Source organism: Rhinolophus sinicus, chromosome 2 (genome assembly GCF_057876585.1).
Source record: "Rhinolophus sinicus isolate RSI-liver-muscle chromosome 2, RSI-T2T, whole genome shotgun sequence".
NCBI lineage: Eukaryota > Metazoa > Chordata > Mammalia > Chiroptera > Rhinolophidae > Rhinolophus > Rhinolophus sinicus.
In genome coordinates this window covers 178085599-178107805 of record NC_142502.1, presented here as the reverse complement: position 1 = coordinate 178107805, position 22207 = coordinate 178085599, and the positions used below count along the sequence as shown (strand labels likewise).

The following is a 22207-nucleotide window of genomic DNA, read 5'->3' as shown; positions in this document are numbered from 1 at the left end:
CAACAAATACGTGGAAAGAAAAAAAAAGACGAAGGGGAAATAGTTTCCTATTAAAAGATATTGTCAAACAAATGCCATGTATGGACCTTATCTGGACCTTGATTCAAACAACACAACTGTGAAAAGACATTTGAGTCAAACAGGTACGTTACAGTAATGAGAAATCATTAATTTTAAAAGGTATGATAATAATATTGTGGTTATAATTGCTTTTAAAAAAGGGCATCTCTTTTAGACATTTCATACAAGAAAATGGAAGAATAAAATTATTTTTTCATGTTCCTGACTTCAATATATTAAAACAAGATTGCAAATCCTAACAAAAAATTAGAGTTTACAAAAATTAAAAAATCAAAACCTATCAACTGAAACATTTGTTCTTTAATTAAAAAGGGACTACTACTCATTCTTCTAAAATTACTTATGTTAATCAAATAACTATTTTAAAAATGAAACACCTTTTTTGGAAAGCCAGAAGCAAGCAATGTTGCAATTAGGCTTTTTCTGTGAATCAAATAAGTAGCATGAGCAAACGGAAAACTGGTAGGAAAAAAAAAGTTAATACATTTTATCCAATACTTCAGAATGTAGATATCAAGGCCTATCAATAACTATGATTACATATCTTAAATCTCACAAGAAAATAAGTTGGAACTAATTCCAACGAAACTGAGAACTTATCTCTCTCTCATGATATTGTACTCCTCTGTGAGCTCAGTAAAATTATTTTTTAAATGGATATGCAAATTCATCTCCATAGGTATTTTATAAATCATAACCTTGATAACTTGATTCACCAAGAAATCTACTTCAAGGATATACGATTTAAAACATTTTTTTAGATAAGAGCATGTATCTTGCATCATGATTGAATCATAGGAAAGCAAAGGATTATTTCCATGAACACTATACAAAGAGCAAATTTATGAAATTTACTAAATTATTTTCAACTCAGCAGGATCTATGCCTTGTCACTAACACTGCCAGTTATACTACAATTGAAGCTAAAGGAAACTAGAGATCACAAAAGAAAATAATCTACAGATAATTCCAACCAGAGATGCACTGACATACCAGGTTTCAAGCTGAAGCTAAACTAAAGAGTTTAACTATGGGTACAAAGATATGAGGATAATGTAGAACTGCTGGCCCAAGTGATGATTATTTCTCATAACTGACTAGAATTCCTTCCTTAAGTATCTACACAGATGGATTCTTCATAGTCTAACACTGCATATATATATATATATCTATATATATGTATGTATACATATATATATATACGCACACACACATATATAGTCATTTATAATCCAATTTCTAAGCAATATATGTAGAATAATTAATGCCATTTATACAGGCTCTGAAACACAACAAAAGCAGTAACAACTGACAGGAATCTGATCTCAAACTTACCTATGAAAAAATGACAAGACATGACAAATATAATCTTAACAAATAAAACATAAAACTATTATGAAAGGTCTATTCTTAGGTTTGTTATGTTTCAAATGTTTGTGTCCAATTCAAAGTTTCAGAGGCATGTCTTATATGGGGGTGGTGGAAGTAGGTCTGAACAGAAACAATAGAAATCGAGTGGCTCCTGCACTGAGAAAAGACGATCAATGAAGGAAGGTGCTAGACTAAAAACTGCTAAGTTTACACAAATACTGCTGCAAAGCAGATCATAGGACCCCACCTGAATAAATTAATTGGTTATATATATTCAATATACCTAAAAGAGGAAATGCCCAGAATTTGGGGTGGAGGACCAGTCGTTAAAAAAGGAATCTAGCCCACTTTGCAATGACATAATTCTAAATGACAATTACTGCAAAAGATACCTTTGTTACATGGACATTTACTGAATACTGAGGTTTAGGAAAATATAGCTATACCCTTATGATGGGGGGAGAGGAGGTCAAACAGAATTACTAACTTGTATCTGCTTACAATAGTAACATTACTTTTTAAATAGCAAGCTGATTTAAATCTTTCCAAGCACACAGAAATCAGCAACAGAATCCCACTCTTTTAGTTTTAGTTGAGGTAACTAGAATTACAAAAATCTAAAATCTAATTTTAATAAAATACTTTCAGGGATTCACACACAGCCTCTGATATCCAAAAGCCTTCAAAATATACTGTTAACTACATGAATGCTCTCCGGAGAGGGAAAAAGATAATCACTAATTCAAAAATCTTAGGGTGGGGGCAATTTTAATATTCAGACATAAACAAAGTTTTTAAATGCTCCAAGTTCAAGGGTACAAGCCTAAACCATTTTTTTTCTTAAACAGCATATTTAAAAATAAAATATATGGACCAAACCCTTAAGATTCTCTAACTCACAAACATACTAAATTTATAATCTTTTGATAAATTGGGCAGGCATTCAAAGGCCAAAGCTAACACCATTGTACTAAACTAAATTATTTAAAGTTAGATAAATATGTGATTAATGTTTCCCTTTTGGTGTGGAAAAACTTTTGATAGTGCAATTTCTTTCACTATCATGTATAGTTGACTTTTCAGATGATCTAAAACACACACAAATCAAAAGCACAGACAAGAAAAAACACACCGCTGTATTTCATAAAAGGAACATAAGATACAATAGGGGTCTTTACCTTACTGTATGTACATTAGACCCTCACTTTAAATTTTCACAACAGTAGAACTTTTTCAAAAGGCTAATATCTAAAAGCAAAAGCAATTTGGCATGTTTTATCCAACATTAAATATTTTACATATATTATAAACACACACACAAACACACTTACATGTACACATACAAATAAAAAGGGTTTTGGTTGTTTTTTTTACCTAAATGCAAACTGGATGAGGATCCATGTGATGAAAGTGATGGCGGTGGCGTAAGTGAATGTCCTGGAGTTTGGCTTGGCAGAGGCATGCCTATTGGACTTGGAGAGGAGGAAAATCCCAGACTATTGTAAAATGGTTGCCCTATGGCTGCTAGGCTGCTACTAGATCTTTTGTACAAGTCAGAGCTAGTAGATAGAGACTCTCTCCTTGTGGCACTACTACTTGCAGAACTGCCAACTGAAGAAGAAATAAAAAAAACCCTAATTACATACAGTGTTAACTGAATGAAACCTATCCCCAACTCTTGCTGGGAAATAACAGAAGTGATCACAATAATTATTTTTAGAAACATTATGGAGAAGATAATTACTGTGATAACTATATATACTAACTTACTAATCATAAAAGGGTATAAATGCACCCCAATAAAGTAACCAAATACTTAACAGAGCAGTCATATGTTCATTATTCCACACATATTTACCACTGACACATATGATTACTGTGCTTTAATACCCTGGTATGATTTATAAACCCTGGAATCATAAGTTGTCTGCTTTACGATATGCTAGAGAGTAAATTCCAACAAGGTTAAATTTTGGTAGTGTCCTAATCTCTGGAACCAGTTTCTTAGACTTCAACTCTATGCCAAGGAAAGATTATATTGATAAATAGGATATTGATAAGTTTCCCTCACCCTTCACATTTGGCTTCTACCTTGTGTTCAAACCATACAGTAGTACTTATAAGCCCATATTGGCCCGAATATTAGTCAGTTGTGAAATACATAGATGGCAGCTTATTCCTCAGTACTTTTCACACTATACATCCTTTTTATCCTTCAACAACTAAATTACAAAATATATGTGAAAAAAACACACAACTTTTTTTTAGAAAATAGCTCTCATTACTATTATCACACCAAAAGCAAGCTTTCACTTACCCCTCAGGGTCTTCCATTCCTAAGATTTTTATTACTGGCCTCATTAGACCCTTACTCAAGAATGAAGACTGATCAGCCTTTTTTAAGATTATAATTATTTTACATCACATCCCTTATTGTACTACATACTGAATTCTTTTTACTTCATTCCAAATTCAACTATTAACTTTCTAGTCTCTTTTTTCTTTTGTACTCCACAAAACCATAAAACAATAATAGTATCACATTACCATGTAGCTATGCACATGCATGCTCAGAAGAGCAATCCAACATCTGGCTGTTAACACACATCTGGATAATCAAATTCTTTACCAAGTGTTTAAAAGAGTTGTCCCAAACTCCCAATTCTGAAGTCTCATTTAGAGTTCATATTTCCAAGTACACTTCTTCCCTATTTCTAAACACTGCCTTTTAAAACCAAATGCCTTTTACATCTAAGGGAATTTCATATTAGTTTTCTTAACCTGCCACGTTTTAAAGGACATGTTGTATATTCGGACCAATATGGAGATTTGTTTCAAAATAATTTTAGATTTCTATTAGGTCTTGGTTTTCTAATTGCAAGTCAATTTTAAGTAGGCCATAGGGTATGGATTAGAGAGAAAAATTAAGCAGAGCACATGATGGGTAGACCAAGTTAAGCTTATAATATAGATAGGAAACTTAATCGCATTGGTTTTTGCCAAATTCAAAATTCTATAAAGGAAAAATACCAGGCTCACGCTACTGTATTAGGCAAAATATTGTAACACTATTCAACCTTTTATACCAGCCAGTGCAGTTTTTGAAAGACTGATCATGTTTTATTGAAAATTTTTCATCTTAAGAAATCCTATAATAGGGAAATACTACGTAACTATGTGCATTTTAATAGCAAAAACAAATATAGACACTAATGTAGTAAATAGCTGCTCTTGCGTTGGTTCTGGCAAAATTGTCAATGTATGCGACATTAACTACGCTAATTTAAAAGGACACTGTCAAAGTGAGTTTCTGAGACATGGCTACATTTTAAGGACTATTTATTAAAGATATAATTTAACTGACAGAGAAAAAGACAACAGCTCTGGAATGAGAGCAGTAGCACTATCATTTTCCTGGCAAATAAACCATAGTTTTCACACATGCAATGTTATTTTCCTCCAAAAAAAAGGAAAAGCCAAGCCAAACATTTAAAAGTAATTCAGAAATAGCTTTACTTTTACATAAACAAACTGGCTCCTTAAATTTTACTATATGTCTAAATTATTTGCAACAGTATGACTATGAAATATGAAACGAAGTCTATCTAAAATAACTAAGAAGCTAGACAGACAATGGAGTCACTAATCATTTGTCAACTGTGTATAAAATGTTAAATTACAAACTTTTAATTGTAACAGCACTTTCTAAATAATGGGGTCACCATGACAGGATGACTTAATTACTATATACAATGGCTAAGCTTCCTAGTCCAGTGTGTTATAAACTAGGGTATTTAACACTGTTAAGCATTAATAATTTCATGATATAGGTGAGAGGATGACTGTGTATATAACTGTGTGTGTAAATGTGCACATCACCACAGTACACTTAGATTTCTTATAGGCATGGAACTGCCAGAATGTGAAACGGCAATGGCAGATTTGTTGAAAGAGTACATACGTGTAGCACTTGAATGAATTCTCACAAAATGTCCAAGAGGAGGTAGAAGATGATCGACTATTTACTGGCATTCAGGGCTGGCAACTGTTAATATCCTCTGAAGCGAGGTGAAACAGAGGTACCCCAGACTGGAAATCAGAATTGAGTAAGCAATGCTTCTAAATAAGGGAGGCATGAAGAAGATGAGTTTTGGGGAAAGAGGCATGTACAGGGGACATTTGTAGAAAACAAAATGTTCATGCCAATCAGTTCCTGAATGCGGGGAAAAGCTCTTCAAAACTAAGACAAATGGGAATTTCAAAGAATTGGGTAAGCGGGCCTAGAAATCTACACCAGATCATCAGTGACATATTTTATTAGAAAAGAGAACACAAGGTTTATCAAAGCTCTTTTTCACCCCCCTGGATTATTTAGGGTCTATAATCTATAGTTCAGACACTATTTCCACAAAGTTTTTCGTTTTTTTTTTTTTCAGGTTATATGTTCTTTGATTTTTTTCAGCATATTTAGGATTTGGGGAAAATGCTTGTTAATAGTGTTAGAAACAAAAAATGAGTCTTATGGGAGTTCTTGGACTGGAGATAAAAATACTAAACTCCGAAAGGAATGGGAAAAATGCAAGTAGGAAAATTAAATAAAAAAGACTGAACAGTCTCTATGTTCACTAGATTTTTCCCTTAGAAGTTTTGTGTCCATCCTTTAGGTAATTTTGGTAGGCAAGTATGGTATTTCCCTATTGCATTTCATTATAACAAAAAAGCATTCTGCATCTAAAGTTTATAGCTATTCTAGACCAGTCCTCTTATAAATATTAAATGTTTAGAAGACATTTCCTTAGAAAACTGGCGAGCATATTAATAACAACCTATGTTAGTTTTGCCATTTTCCACACCAGAGAATAACTTAATGTGGTAGGAAAATAGATGAGAAGCAGATATTAAAGACTCCAGGACATTACAGAAATAGAAAATCTCTTGAGTCGTCCATTCAGAGATTTTCCTAGCCCTGCCCTTCATGAAGAAAAGGCTGCCAATTGTACCAAAGAACGAGGGTAAGCCGTTTTTCCCCTAATGTTTCCTGACTGCTGTGAAAACCTCAGAGAATAATACAAGCTGTTGTCTACAGTGGCCTCCTCTGATTTCACTTAGTTCTTCCTCAGTTACAAAGTCAGTTTGTGTGGGTGCACTATTTGTGAAGCTATTTAACATTTGGATTACTTAAGTATTATATATAAAACTAGGATGTGGGGAAAAAAACATCCTTTTAAATCAATCTTTGGTGATAAAGGCTAAATTATTTAATCTAAATTAAAGATAAGCATGCTGGTAGTTTCTTAGGGGCTCTGTTTAGAACATTTCATTATATTTTATTTTTATATATTATACCAAATAAAAAAGACCATAATGAACCACTAGCATTTAGTAAGAATAAACCCTCTGATAAGTACATAAATTATGATTTTAAAACACCAGAAATTTAAGATGGCAAAAATATTTACTTCCTCAAACATTAATATTATGTAGAGAATAAGGAAGCGCTAGTAATTAGCATAAAATATATTGCTCCAAACAAACCTTACTAAAACAAAAATTACAATAATACAATTCTTAAAGCCAGGAGAAAATGTGTATTCGAGAAAAGGATAGGCTGCTTGAAATGAGTTCAACATTCATAGATGTTTAAAGATTTGTGGGAGGCAACAATTTTTCTTCTACAAAATTAAACCAGTAAGCCAGTATTTTAATCTTGTCCTTTCTACACTATTTATTATTGCCTAAGCTATTTATTATTGCCTATCTTAATATTAAAAACATATATATATATATATACCTCATTTCCACTTAGCAGAATACACTTATCTTAAAAAGAAACTTACCTGATGAACCAAATCCACTGAGGGCTGAGCCTATAGCAGCACCCAAAGAGCTACTGCTTCCAAAGCCAAGAGATGTACTTCCAGGTTGGCCAGGTCCGTGAGAAAATAAAGAACTGCTCTGGGAGCTATTAGTCAAAGACGTGCTCCCGTAAAATGAATTAGACTGCAGATTACTGCTTGGCTGCTGCTGCTGCTGTTGCTGCTGTGGTGGCTGAGTGCCAATTGGCCGAAATAGACCATTTGTGCTGCCTGTAAGACTATTTGCAGTTCCTCCTGCTGCTGCTGCCGCTGCTGCAAAATAAATTTCAGATAATTCTGAAAACTACTCAGAAAATGATTCTCTATCTTTGAAATATCTCAAATACCAGTTACACTTACCAGCTTGTGCTGCTGCTGAACTAATTAAAACAGGTGTTGGAGCCATTAATCGAACTGGAGCTCCTAGGCCAGTTCTTGCTCCGGGGCCAACCACTAAGGCACCAGTCTGATCATAATAGGCAGTTGGAGCTAGTACTTGATAGCCTGGATAATATTAAAATAAATGTTTACTAATGAAAACATTTATTATAGAAAATACGCAGTTTATTTTCCCCTGCATTTGTGTTTTTATCAATCAGAAAACACAGCTATTGTATACTATTAATATAAAACCCGTAAATATTAATAGTTACCGTATGAAAAGCAAACACATTTGAGAAGGTATTACTAAATACATGAAAAGGTAATAGAGAGTACATTTTAACAGAGACGCCTTTCACTTACGGACCACAAAATGACCAAGTATCTTATCTTCCCTGATAAACAAATTATAAGCTAACAAGAGCTGGTATTAAAAAAACATTTCCATTTAGTCAGTTCTGAGAGAAGGATGGATAGAAAGACGAAGGGAAGTAAGATAGAACATTATAAAGAAATGTTTATTGTGCAATTTTAATTAAGTTCTAAACCAAGTGACTCATTAGCAGCATTCCCTTAGATTTTCCTTTGTAGGTATCCCTTTAAAAACTTGAATCATTATATAAAACAGATACCATAAAATCATAAGGTAACAGTCTATTTATAAAGGTTTTCAAGCTAGAGTTTGAATAAAAATCATGCAGACGTTATTTTTTTTTATAGCTCTGAACACAAGGCAAGTGACAATCTGCATTATTCTGAACTATAGGAGAGTGTTTAGTTCTTGGCAGTCTTTCTCAGTGGGGATTCCTCATCTGAACCACAGAACAGAAAATGACTATTTTGAACAGTAAAGTGACTATTTTGCCAATTCTCCGAAGAATGGTACATAATGAGTACCACCGCAGATTCATGGGAGAGAAGTTAACTACATATAGTGGGACACTTTAAGGCAATAGGGCTTAGTTCTCTCCCAGAACTCAGGTTGGAAAAGGCTGCCTTAAACAGTGAACAAGGATTCAGGCTCAATAGTCTAACCATTTACAAAAACGTGCTGGCAACCTTTGATACTTTTAAGTTTAAACGCTAAGACCAACACTTTCATGTGCAAAGGTTTTTAATTAAGTAACAGTAATTGTTTTACAATTAGCTTTATTTTAATGGACATAAAATAGGAGGACCAGCCAAATGAAGAGATGCATAGGGCAAAACCTAGGAGGGAACGCAGAGCTTCCAAGCCCTTGCCTTATGGAATGAACTCATGGAGTGATAAATTTGAGATGATTATTAGGTATCCAACTGGATATGTCAAATAGGATACACAACTCTAAAGTCTAGGAGAGAGGTCCAGGCTGGAGTTACAAATCTGGGAGTTGTCACCATAAAGATGGTTGACAGGATGAAGTCACTAAGAAAATAAAAAGGGAGTCTATAAACTGAGGGTGCTTACTTCATATTAAGAAGTTGGAGCGAGGAGGATCCAGGGAAGAGACTTAGAAGGAATAGCCAGGAAGGAAGAAAGAAAATTGGAACAACGTGGTCTCTTTAAGATCAAATAAAAAAGAATTTCAGTGAAGATTGAGTGATCAACAATGTCAAATGCTGCTAAAAGCCATTAGGAGTTGAGAACCCACCAATGGAGTTAGCATCACAGGACGTCATTCCAGTAAGAGAAGAAAGCATAACTGACAAGTTCAGTAAAGAATGGAAGAACCACAACAAGTATAGACAATGCTTTTGAGGAGTTTTGTTGCAAAAGGGACCAGAGGGAAGCTAGAGAAAAGGGTTATTGAGAGTAATTTTTTTCTTAACAGAGTAATTTTTTTCTTAACCAGAAAACGTACTAGCAGAGCATGAGTTTTGTGTGTAAAAATTTGTTACTATGAAACAGCGTACAAAAAAGTATAATGACTGTAACAAATAAGTATAACCACCATCCAAGTCAAGACAGAGAAAACTGCCCGTACTCTACCTCTATGTTCCTGCTCTACCACAATCTTCTTTCCCTTAGAGTTACACACTATTTCACTACCCATAAATACCTCCTTCTAAAAATCATTTGGCTTGGATTATTTAAAATGTTTTATGTATGCTTCATGCATATGGTTGTATGTAGATTTTTCTAGTTTCCAGTTCTATTACTACAGGACCTCACTGGATGAACACCAAAATGCATCTGTTCAATATTTACGAGGTGTGGTCAAAAAACATGGTGAATGTTTAAAAGTTATTACAGTACAAGACACACTGCCATTAATCCCTCTCGCTTTGAACACACTTATCCCATCATTCTTGCCACTTTCTGAAGCAGTTCTGGAAGTTCTTTCGTGTCTTTAGCTGCCCTGTTGTGGCTGCTTCAATGTCCTGAATCAATTCAAAATGTTTACCTTGCGTGGTCATTCTGACTTTGGGAAAGAGCCAGAAGTTGCATGGTACCAGATCTGGTGAAAATGGTGGATGAAGACATACCGTAATGTTTTTGACAGAAGTTGCTGTACCAGAAGCAATGTGTGACACAGAACATTGTCACAATGGAGGATAAAGTAAAGACACTCACGAAAAAGGACTTCCAGCACTACTTCAGAAAATGGCAAGTGTGGGATAAGTGTGTTTGGAGTGAGGGGAAGTATTTTGAGGGGGATTAATGGCAATGTGTCTTTTACTGTAGTAAATATTTTCTTAAACATTCACCATATTTTTCAATCATACCTTGTACACTGTTCCGTTTGGGGCCACTGCCAGCAGTACTGCTATAAACATTTTTGTACATATACCCTGGAGCGTATGTGTACATATTTCCCTAATCTAACATATGTATCTACACAGAGTTGACACCCTGAGTCATTCGGTATGCTTATTATTTTCAACTTCGGTAAATAATGCCAAATTGCTTCCAAAGTGGTTGTGCAAATTTATACTCTTACCACCTTGGTATTAGAGTTCCTACTGCTCCATAACTAATAATACTTGATGTTGTCAGACTTAAATATTTGGTCAATCTGGAAGATTTGCGTTAGTATTTGTTGTGGTTTTAATTTTCTTTCTCCATAACTAAGGAGGTTGAGCATCTTTTCATATGTTAACTGGGCATTTGGATTTCCTCTTAGGAAACAACTGTTCAAGTCTCTTTCACCCATTTTCCTATTGGGCTGCCTTTTCTTATTGATTGATTTATAATTCTTTATGTATTCTGGGTTCAAGTCTTTCACTGTTTTAATGTATTGCAAGTATCTTCTTCTGCTCTTAGCCTGCCCTTCAATCCTCTTTATGGCAACTTCTGAGGTAATGGGGTCAAATTTATTATTTCCTTTACTTTCACTAACACAATTTCATTGTATTATCTTCTAATAGTTTTAAAAATTCCACTTTTCACATTTAAGTCTAAAGGCCAAATGGAGTTGATTATAGAACACAAGGTAGGGCAGGGTTCAATTTCATTTTGTTTCCCAAACAACCAACTTTTTTGGTATTTTCGATACGCGGGTGGGAATCATGTATGCTGGAGGGCTGATTTAAGTTACACTTGGGACTTTTGAATGGACAGATGGTCACACACCTAATCCCTGTGTTGTTCAAGAGTAAACTAACTATATTTCATTTTATTTATAAAACAAGTCCTTCTTTCCTACTACTTTGTACTGTTTCCTTTGCTATTAATTAGGTGTCCATTTCTTCTGGGGATCTTACTTTTGGGGGTCTATTCTGTTGCACTGGTATGTTTATCCCCATGCAGTAATTTAAGTGCAGCTTTAAAGCAAGCATTATTACTCTAAATCAGAACAGAGGAAGTCCTCACACTTATTTTTTCTTTAAGAATGTTTTGGCTAATTTCGGTCCATTGAGGTTTCATTAAATTTTATTATGAGCTGTCAAAATAACAGAAAGAATCTTTTACGATTTTTTATTGCAAATGCATTGAAACTACAAGTTAATACGGGGAGAACTGACATGTTCAAAATACTGAGTTGTCCAACGGTATCTGTTTATTTAGAAGTATTTTAATATCTAAACAAAGCTGTTTCCCACAGAAATTATGCATACTTTTGGCTAGATTTATTCCTAAATATTTGCTACTACTGTAAATAATATTTAAAGTCTTTCATTTTCAAACATTATACTGTTAACAGAAGGTTTTTAAATTAATTTTTATATCCAAAAACCTTAACAAATTCTAATTCTAATATTTATTCGCAGACTCACTGGTGAAAAGCAATGAGAAAGGTAGGAAAGCCAGGAGTTTGTGAAATATCACAGAAGTGACAGTAGAGAGGAGTTGCAGAGAGGTGAATATAGTCAATAGGGTGAAATACAACAAAGAATTGAGAAAAATAAGGACAGGGGAGAGGAGCACATAATCGTGATTGAGTTAGTATTAGAGCTACTGTAAAGAATCATGGCAGGGCTTAAAAGAAGTGTGGGGTAGAATGAAAGTTTTGACAAGCAGTCTAAGAGAGGAGCACGGCAGAGACAGGTTTTTAGGATGAGGCAGATCAGGAGTGTTTGTAGGGAAGGAGATGGCAGAGGAAAAAAGACTGAACATACAACACTAAAGAACAACAGATGGTATATAGGATCAAGCAGAAGGATTAAAAGTCTATAATCAATATAGTATGAGGACCAGGGATGCGATGGATGAGAGCTAAAGAATAAAAGGTGGAAAAGTTAGGACTATGTAAGAGTTGAAACATCAATTTCCTCAAATTAGTGTTTCTATTAGTACATTAAGCTTTAGAACTATGAAACAATTTGAACAGGAAAAGTGAGAATTATTTCATCCTAGTCCTGAGCAGAATGAAGTAAAGAACACATTAGAGCAAGTTTTAGAGTGAGGGAATCATCTGGACATTCAACAAGTCACTTAGGCATAAAAGTTACTAATTCTAGTAAGGCCTCTTTTAAGAGAATAGTTTTTAAACATTTATATTTATAAAGGGACTAAAGGTTGTGGCTCAGAAGGTTACGTAAAATAATCTGTTTTTTCCCTAAAAGTTGCACCTGTTTTTAATATTATCATTCTAAACATACAGTCAATTGTTTTTAGACAAATATAGTATAAAGGTGGCTTTCTTTTAGGGTCACCAGCATAGAGTTCACTGTTGAATAAAACAACAAAAGAAGCAATAAAGAGCTCTTAGAATGGGAAGAAGTGAATACAGAAATAAATTTTGAGAAGACCAAAGTTGATAAAATTAACAGCAAAATACCTTGATGTTCTTAGGAACATGAACTGAATATAAAGAAAGGCATTTATAAGAAATGAATAACAGGACCAGCACAAAGAGCCTAAAAAGGTTAGCAATAGTTACGGACAGTAGCAAATACACATAGGCCAGAAGCACTCTCTGAAATCAAGGTCCTACTTGAATCTATCATGGCAGGGCTGTTGTACTCCAGAACTCTTCTCCCCTTTTGACCTGTAGCTAAAACCCAACAGGAGCCCAGAGAAGTCTTAGCCATGGCTTTCATAAACGCCTGGCTCAGTTCTTTTTAGCCCTGTCTCCATGTCCCTCCATGTGCCTACAACTTCAGCTTCACGGTCCAACTCTTAAAGGGCTGCTTTTGTCAGGGCATCTAATCCACAATGGCTCCAGAACAGTAGCTTGAGTGAAGCCAGTATATATAGCTGGGGTAAAAAAAAGAAAATAATGAGAATGCCCCCTTTCTATTACGGTTTGTACTTCAGGAATAGCAGTATTAACATATTCTCTTTATCCGGTAGACAAGACAAGATGACAAACTCACACCTTAGAATTTCAGAGAAAACAAAATCAATGTAATTGGTATAGAAATCCTTAAAACACAGAGAAGTATTTACCAGCACTTAACACATGAAAGAAACCCTCAATCATGTAAGTCAGGATCTTTCTCAATACACTCAAAACATTTCCTAAATGATCTAAATAGAGTATTTAACGACAATTAACACGTTGCTGCGCACGGAGCACGAGAATCTTCGTTTTTTCTGAGCGATGCGTTAAGGACGCATAACGAGAATTTCAAAAGGTTGGGCAGAGAGCAGTGAGAGGCCAAGACAGGAAGGTGAGACTAGTGGCGATAGGGAACCAGCTGTGAAAGTGCCTACGCAGCGGGCCCCCAAGGAAGACAATCCGGCCAGGCTCTCGGGAGATTTGGCCACGCATCATCTGGAGCCCATAGTGGCAAGGGGAAAGAAAAAGTATCACACACGGGTGTGTAAAGTGTGCGAATCAAAAAAAGTGAGAAGTGAAACTCGGTACATATGCAATTTTTGCCGTGTCCCACTGCACAAAGGAAGCTGCTTTCTGCAGTATCACACCAGGAGGGATTACTAACATCATAGGTGAGTAAATCCTAAAAAATTCCATAGAAAAATAATAAGTGACATAGAAGCATTTACGCTTTAAAGAGAAGAGTGCATTTTAAAGTAGTTTCTTTCAAAAACCTGCCGGAACAGAGGGGTATGAGGGATTTAAACCCCGCCGTACGCAACGTGTTAAATGGAAACTGGACCTCACATTTCAGTAAAGAGTCTTCAGGAGTGGAGTGAATGAAGGAGTAGAACAAGAAGTGACGCATTATCTACTGATATTCAAATGTAGTCTTTAAATCTCACTTTAAAAACCTAACAAGTGCTGTTTTTATTGGCTTAAGAAAAATACTTTCCTCTTTCCATTATTAAAGTAGTAGTTTTGTATCTAGTTTCATAAAAATCTGCTCCACAAAATGTATTTTGTTGGCCCTTTCTAAAAGTTGTACTGTGGAGGGCCGGCCTGGTGGCTCAGGTGGTTAGAGTTCCATGCTCCTAACTCCGAAGGCTGCTGGTTCCATTCCCACATGGGCCAGTGGGCTCTCAACCACAAGGCTGACGGTTCAACTCCTTGAGTCCTGTAAGGGATGGTGGGCTCCCCCCACTGCAACTAAGATAGAACACGGCACCTTGAGTTGAGTTGCCGCTGAGCTCCCGGACGGCTCAGTTGGTTGTTGGAGTGTGTCCTCTCAACCACAAGGTTGCCGGTTCGACTCCTGCAAGGGATGGTGGGCTGTGCCCCCTGCAACTAGCAACGGCAACTGGACCTGGAGCTGCGCCCTCCACAACTAAGACTGAAAGGACAACTTGAAGCTGAACAGCACCCTCCACAACTAAGATTGAAAAGACAACAACTTAACTTGGGGGAAAAAAAAAAAGGCCTGGAAGTACACACTGTTCCCCAATAAAGTCCTGTTCCCCTTCCCCAATAAAATCTTAAATAAATAAATAAATAAATAAATAAATATAGAAGTTGTACTGTGGCAATGGGTAGATTTTTAAATTTTCTCTATATTAGGCTTTCATAGGCATATTAAGACACTATTGCTATTAAGTTATAAATACCAGTAGTTTGAAATACTAAAAATGGGCTAAACAAGACTGAACAATGTTCAAAGTGGAAAAGATTAGATACAAACTTCTCAATATTAACCAATATTCTTATACGGCAGGAATGGCCAATAGGTTTCGTCTTACATGCCATATCTAACCAACTGGTTTTATTTCTTGAAGACTGCATTGAGAATTCTGTGCTACATTCAGCTGGAAAGATGCTACACTTTATGCCATAAAGAGAGAAAAAAATGGCTGTGTTGAAAATTCTAATACATATTTTCCATCCCTGTCAATAAGTCTCACAAACAGTATTAATTTCAACTCTCGCATCTGAAATCTAAATAATTTATTACAAGGTAGGTTTAAGGAGATTTCTCTTGATTTTTTTTCACTCTTCAGTGTGACAGTCTATATTTAACATTTTAAATCTATTCAAATTTCTACAGTTAACCAACTATATACCTGGCATGCCGGTAGCAAGACCCTGACCAAAAGCCAAAGTTGGATTTGCTGCTGCAAGTGACTCTGCTTGTTGCCCTTGCTGGCCCTGGTTAGGAGTAAGAGGGCGCTGACCTGTTCCAGCACGGAGAACCTAGAAAAGACAAACAATTTCCTTAAAAAAATGAGATTACAAAATAACAAATAAATTAATCTTGGACAACTTTGCATATATCACAAATAGCCTCTGGATATTCTTTGAACATATTTACATGCAATGAAATGTTGATTTAGCATGAAAAAATACAAAATACTTAACATAAAAAACACAATCACTGGCTCTTGATATCTTAGAACAATTTATTAAGCAACATGACAGTTCTAAAAGGTCTTTTGGAAAAATTATTTCTAGTATTTATATTCCTTAACTTACCAAAGTAGTATTTTAAAAAAGAGATTTTATTGTATGTGTGAGGTAAAACGGCAAAATCTTAGATGAAGACAAAAAATTTAGGTTTTATTATTTTCTAAGGCTGAAAACTGAAACATAGGAAGCTTAAGGAAGTAACTATGATTATTTAGTTAGTCTGTTAGGAGATTATGGTACAGAGTGAAAACATCTAAGTGAACCATGTTTCCAGAATTTAGAAGCTTTAATAAAAGTGAGTAAAAGTTGCTTTTTAGGGTAAAACCTTAAGGTGAAAAAACACACAAGATTATATCAAAACAAGGTGAAAACTTTTAAGGCTGGTCAAGTTTTACTACTCTGTAACACACAGCTGTGTAGTGGTTATATACAAGTATAATGTACATTAATTTCACAAAGCAGGACAAGGGGAGTCATTGTAGGACCGTCCTATAAGAAAGCACCACACACGGGTACTATTCAGGTAGTGGGATATTTTTATGTTTGCCCGAAGATAAAAATTTTAGATTAAAAAAATAATTTATTAATTTTACTAACAATTGTCACCCCAATAAATTTTTAAAAAATAATAATTTATTAAATGATGCTGTGGTAATAATCTATAAGGACTATTAATAATCTAATAATCTAATAATCTGAGCCAAAGGATAGCTTTACTAGAACATCAATATAGTATTAAACTATATTAAAGGAAATTTAGAATAAAATTAAACTGCCAAGTAAGTAACACTATACTTCTCATTAAGTTGCTTCTTTGGAACTTAATCATTTATCAATCAAAGTTTCAACTGATAAATGATTGAAAAGTTGACAACCAGAATTTTCAATCGTTTATCAATAGCTTTGACATTTATCAAAATAGTTTTAGAAAAGTAGCTGAAATTTAAAAAAAAAAATCTTTGTGATCTTTTTTTGGCATTTTGTTTTAAGAAATTAAATAAATCTAATCTTTAGTGAAAATATTTCATCTTTTGTGCTTAAAAAATACCCACTAATCTCCTTTTTCTGGTCAGAAATATATTCATATTTAAAACAGTAATTTAAATATCCAGAAGAAAACTGAAGTGACAATTACTTTGATAGGAGTGTTATTAGCACACTGTAAGAAATGATGAAAAGAAAATTAAAAATTGCTAGATTCCAAGGCAGTTTCAAGAACAGAAATGTAGACATGGAATACACCCAAATCTTTAAATTCACATACTAACGATTAGGGGAAAAACAACCACATACTTAATACTTATATAAACTATATACGCTAGGTACTGTGTTACATATTGAAGAAAATAAAATGAGAAAAGACACAGAGCTTGAATGCAAAGAGCTCACAGAATTTCAAAAATGCTTCAGGTATTAACTGAATGAAGGTGGGCCTATACCTGTTGCTGTCCAGGCTGAGCTTGTGAGGCAGCTTGCTGATTTGCTGTGTTGTTTGCCGCAGCTGCAGCTTGTTGCTGAAATAAATTGGCTGGATACACCCCCCACGGAACACCATAATACTGAGGTGGAACCACTGCCGGACCTAAACCCCACACCCCACCCCAACCCCCAAAAAAGAGAAAGAAAAAAGAAAAAAGTCACATTTTAGAGATAAATGAGGTCAGTTATCACTAAATCATAAAAAGCGACAGTGCCTAGGTCTTAGAGCAGATGTCCTTAAATCCTTTATCCACTTACACTTGCTACATGTATATACCCTTTCTAATATTTTCCTATTCTATTTGGGAGAAAGGTATTATTAAATGAGAGTGAATATTCAGGAGCAACAGCAGTGGCCTTAATGGAGACATATGAAGCTAAACTCAAGAGGACCAATGAACTGACAGGACACTCGACTAAATTCCATTCCACATTTACTGAATGCCAGCTTACGGATTTGATGTACTGGCAAACAGATAACATATTCAAGAAAACATCAGACACCATAAAACTGTTAAGACTCCCTATTCATCACTTCTCTTAAAAAAATATTTTCTGGCCGGCTCGGTGGCTCAGGAGGTTAGAAGCTTCATGCTTCTAACTCCAAAGGCTGCCGGTTTGATTCCCAGTGGTCTCTCAACCACAAGGTTGCCAGTTCAATTCCTTGAGTCCCACAAGGGATGGTGGGCAGTGCCCCCTGCAACTAAAATTGAACATGGCATCTTGAGCTGAGTTGCCTCCCGGATGGCTCAGTTGGTTGGAGCGTGGGATCTCAACCACAAGGTTGCCAGTTCGATTCCTTGACTCCTGCAAGGGATGGCAGGCAGCGCCCCCTGCAACTAAAATTGAACACGGCACCTTGAGCTGAGCTGCCGCTGAGCTCCCGGATGGCTCAGTTGGTTGGAGCGCATCCTCTCAACCTCTCAACCACAAGGCTGCTGGTTCGGTTCCCACAAGGGATGGTGGGCTGCGCCCCCTGCAACTAGCAAGGGCAACTGGACCTGGAGCTGAGCTGCACCCTCCACAACTAAGACTGAAAGGACAACAACTTGACTTGAAAAAAAACAAAAGTCCTGGAAGTACACACTGTTCCCCAATAAAATCTTAAAAAAACAAACAAACGTCCTTTCTGACTATTGAAAAGAATTACAAAAATAAACCACTCTTATCTTTTGATTTGCAACTTATAAAACTAGGCAACATTCTGGTACCAAGCTTGCCACAAGTACATTTGAATTACAAGCTATGAATTTTAAAATATTCTTTATATTTGAAACAGACTTAGTCACAATTCTCACAAGGCAACTGAAAATCACACAAAAACAAATGAAACATCAGTGTTTATGTGGCTAGGAAAAATGGGACCAGTGAATCAAGACAAGAAAGCTCTTGGTGATATGAGCATAGAGGAACAGACATAAGAAAGCAAACCAGGAAAAAGGGAATTGTTCTTGCTCTATTTTATTTCATTCAAGATAATGTTTTATTCCTGCAGCGTAAACAGCATCATATACAGTAAGCCCACCATTAAACTAATGAGTAAGATATCACGATTCCGGACTGATGTAATAAACATGTCTTAAAATTCCACTGATACGGAATTTAGTATATCTAATTTATATATTTTTTAAAAATCAAATTCTTGGTTTCATTTTGTTTTGGAAGAAAATAAAGCCCAGTATAACTGACCGAATCACAAAAATTTAAAACTTTCAAAAGTTTAAAGGTAAAATATATTTCTAAAGATAGTTTAAGCATAACCTACAATAAGGATTGTTAAAACATGAAAAAGGATTATGAAGGAAGGATACAATGTCAAACAAAACAAGAGTCAGACATCTACCTAGAACCCCTCTGTCCAAAACAGTAGCCAGAAGCCGTTAATCACTATTAATAACTTGTGGCTATTTAATGGAGAGTCTGAATTGAGATGTGCTGTTAAGTATATAATATACACAGGAGTCTGAACACTTAGCATGGAAAAAGAGACTGTAAAGTATCTATCAATAATTTTTAAAACACTGATCACATATTGAAATGATAACACTTCAGATATGTCGTGCTGATTCAAGTGTATTAATTTTACCTTTTTTTACTTCTTTAACGTGGCTACAAGAAAAAATTTAGTTACCTGGCTCACATTACCACATTTTGCCATGTATAATGTGCACTTTTTGCCCAAATTTGTGAGGGAAAAATAAGGATGCGAATTATACATGGGTAGTACTAATTCTGTATCTATGTGTTTTTAATTCTTTTATTTATGCTTATGAGTTAAAAGTGTACCTCTAGAAATCAATAATGATATCCGTATGCAAAATAATATCCTGGAATATGATAATTGGTTTTTTTAACTTAATGACAAACTTGCAACGAGGAGTTCTTGGCCTTCTATGATGTGTAAATATCGTAAATGTGTTACCAGTACATAAAATTTCTTGTACCTTGTATCTGTTCTTGTGTTCTGTAATTATTTGTTACATAAAATTTCTTGTACCATAATACGTTAAAAAAAAAGCTAAAATTCCTTTATATTATACAAAACACAAGGTCCTAAATGTAAACAAATAAAAATTTGAATTAAAAAATTAAAAGATTTTTTTTCCCCCTGAAAGTTTGGGCCAAAAATGTGGGTACGCATTTACACACGGCAAAATACGGTGTATTTCTGCTGGATAACACTGGTCTTAGAAAGCGGAAGTCCAGAATGCCTAGAAGGCTCACCTCAAAACTAATGACCAAAACTAAAGTTGCTTCTTTTAGTTCCATAGGGCAATGACTGTCTTCTTTGTATGATATATCAGCACTTGACACACTAACATCCTATAATAGCACCAGGAAATCTTACATCCTTATGGAATCACATGCAAATATATATCAAAAACTACTGAATGTGACAGATGAGTTTCAGTCTGCTGAGATAGCAAACAAGAATTTGAAATTAACATTTTTTTCACTTCTTAAACTCCTATTTATAAAAAAAAAAAAAAAAAAAATCCCCAAACTCCTAGAAAAAGACTGTTCAATAGCCATGATAATAAATAACTACCAGAAGTGGACTTAAAATTGTCTAAGTAATCAGTGACAATTCACTTCAGTAAACTTATCTCTGCAAGTAAAAAAATCAGTGACCGACTAGAGTTATGAAAGTCAGCCAATCAGCAGATTCACTCCAGTGAACACATTTCTGTGGCTGACATCACCCTGCCCGTGTCTTGGTAACCAGCGTAAACCATGCCTAAGACTAATTCATTCCTGTCTCTGTAATCTTCTCAACCTAAAACCACCTTCCCCTCAAAACCCTAAGGAAGATCGGCAAATTCAGCGAATTGCTTTGCTCAGTAAGACTGTGCCTGACCAGCACTCACCTCTCCCTTACTTAAATAAGTAATAAATACAGTTTCAATTTTTAGAAACTGCCCCCTGCCGCTGATTTACTATGATACAATTGACATGTAACACTGTATAGTTTTGGTGTTTGTTTCAGTTTTTGAGTGGTAGTTTCAGGGTTTCACAGTTTTTAATAAATTCGAACTCCATCCCATCTTTTTGTCTCTTGGCTTCTTGCACATTTTAACCTAAATAAACTTGACTGTTACAGGCTCATTCTCTCAAGGTTGCTGAAGCTCTTTACCTTACACTCTCCCTGACCTGGGTGTTTACAATTTACCCCCGGTTAATTTTTTGAGAAATTACTTTGCATTGCCTCTGTGGGTAATGGGACCAGTCACACGAATGAAAATTGATGTTTGCAGTGTAAAATTTCTGAAACTGAAAAACTAAAATGTAAACCAATTACGTACAGGAAAAAAAGTTATCAGGCTTAGGCTTCTTTTATAGCATTACAGTTGAAAAATAAACTAACTCTGGAAATTTCAGCTTATTCTGGATAAATGTTTCAGTAGTCATAGGAACTTCAAATTGTCCAAATAGACAAAAATAAAGCTTATATCAAAATTAAAACTAAATCCATAATAAGCAACAAAGACGAACAGTAAGTTACCTGCTAATGTTGCTGCTGCAGCCAATCCTGCTGCAGTGTATGGATCAGTCCCTGGAGGAGCAGCACTAATAATATATGGATTTGGCACAAACGCAGCTGGAGCAAGGCCTGCTGAGAACACACCAGCTGTATTTAAAATGGGGAGAAATAATGAGTGAAAATGTAAAGCATGATTTTCTTCATTAGATAAAAACATTTCTACTCTGAATTTTGGGTGGAGGAGAAGAGTCTGTATAATGGTTTAAATACTTATTAACTGAGTGATCTTGGGCATGTAACACAACCTGACTATAAGGTTCTTTGTTTATGAAATAGATAGATCATACAGGATTATTATGAAAATTAAACGGAACACTGAATATGAAATGACTGCATAGTGCTACCATCTAACAGGCTCACGATAACTGTTTAGAGCCACAACTACTATTGTTCAATAGCAGTTCTCCCCTCAATCTTTATTAAGCCACACTATGAGCTAGGGGTGCAACAGTGAAGAAGACAGGTATGATCCACTCTCACACATCCATCTAGTGAGAAAAACAAACAAGGAAATTGGCAATTAGAATATACTATAATAAGTGCTATGGGCATGAGAGGAGGGCATCTAACGAGCTTTTAAGGGGTAGGTAGGATGGAGTGGGACTGTAGTGTATGATAAAACTGGAGCTATCATCAGAACAAAGACCCACAAAGAGCTTCCTGGATTTTACCCTGAAAATAGGAAAACAATGAAGTTTTAAAAGCAAAGAAGTAAATTTAAGCCTAGCTCTGAGTCTAATATATGCCAGTTAAGGATTCAGTAAAGGCTAAGAAAGGTTTAAAAAATATTCATTTGCAGTACTTAGAGAAGAGATTGCTGGTACTGAGGAATCACTGTGTAGACCTTTTACCAC

At 35.2% G+C, this 22207-nt stretch overlaps 1 protein-coding gene across 12 annotated transcripts in view; it reads right to left on the bottom strand.

Moving 5' to 3' along the window:
• Positions 1-22207, bottom strand: part of PUM2 (pumilio RNA binding family member 2) — an 89949-nt gene that overhangs the window by 26824 nt on the left and 40918 nt on the right. For 8 of the 12 annotated variants that reach the window (XM_074331730.2, XM_019755551.3, XM_019755629.3 and 5 more), the window contains 6 exons: positions 21315-21440; positions 17272-17414; positions 15490-15619; positions 7668-7811; positions 7290-7580; positions 2827-3063 (listed from right to left, as the gene is read on the bottom strand). In XM_074331730.2, the coding sequence (XP_074187831.1) occupies positions 2827-3063; positions 7290-7580; positions 7668-7811; positions 15490-15619; positions 17272-17414; positions 21315-21440 (1071 nt within the window). The remainder of the gene's footprint in view (positions 1-2826; positions 3064-7289; positions 7581-7667; positions 7812-15489; positions 15620-17271; positions 17415-21314; positions 21441-22207) is intronic. The other 4 variants (XM_019755875.3, XM_019755800.3, XM_074331731.2 and 1 more) reach the window with 1 other exon arrangement.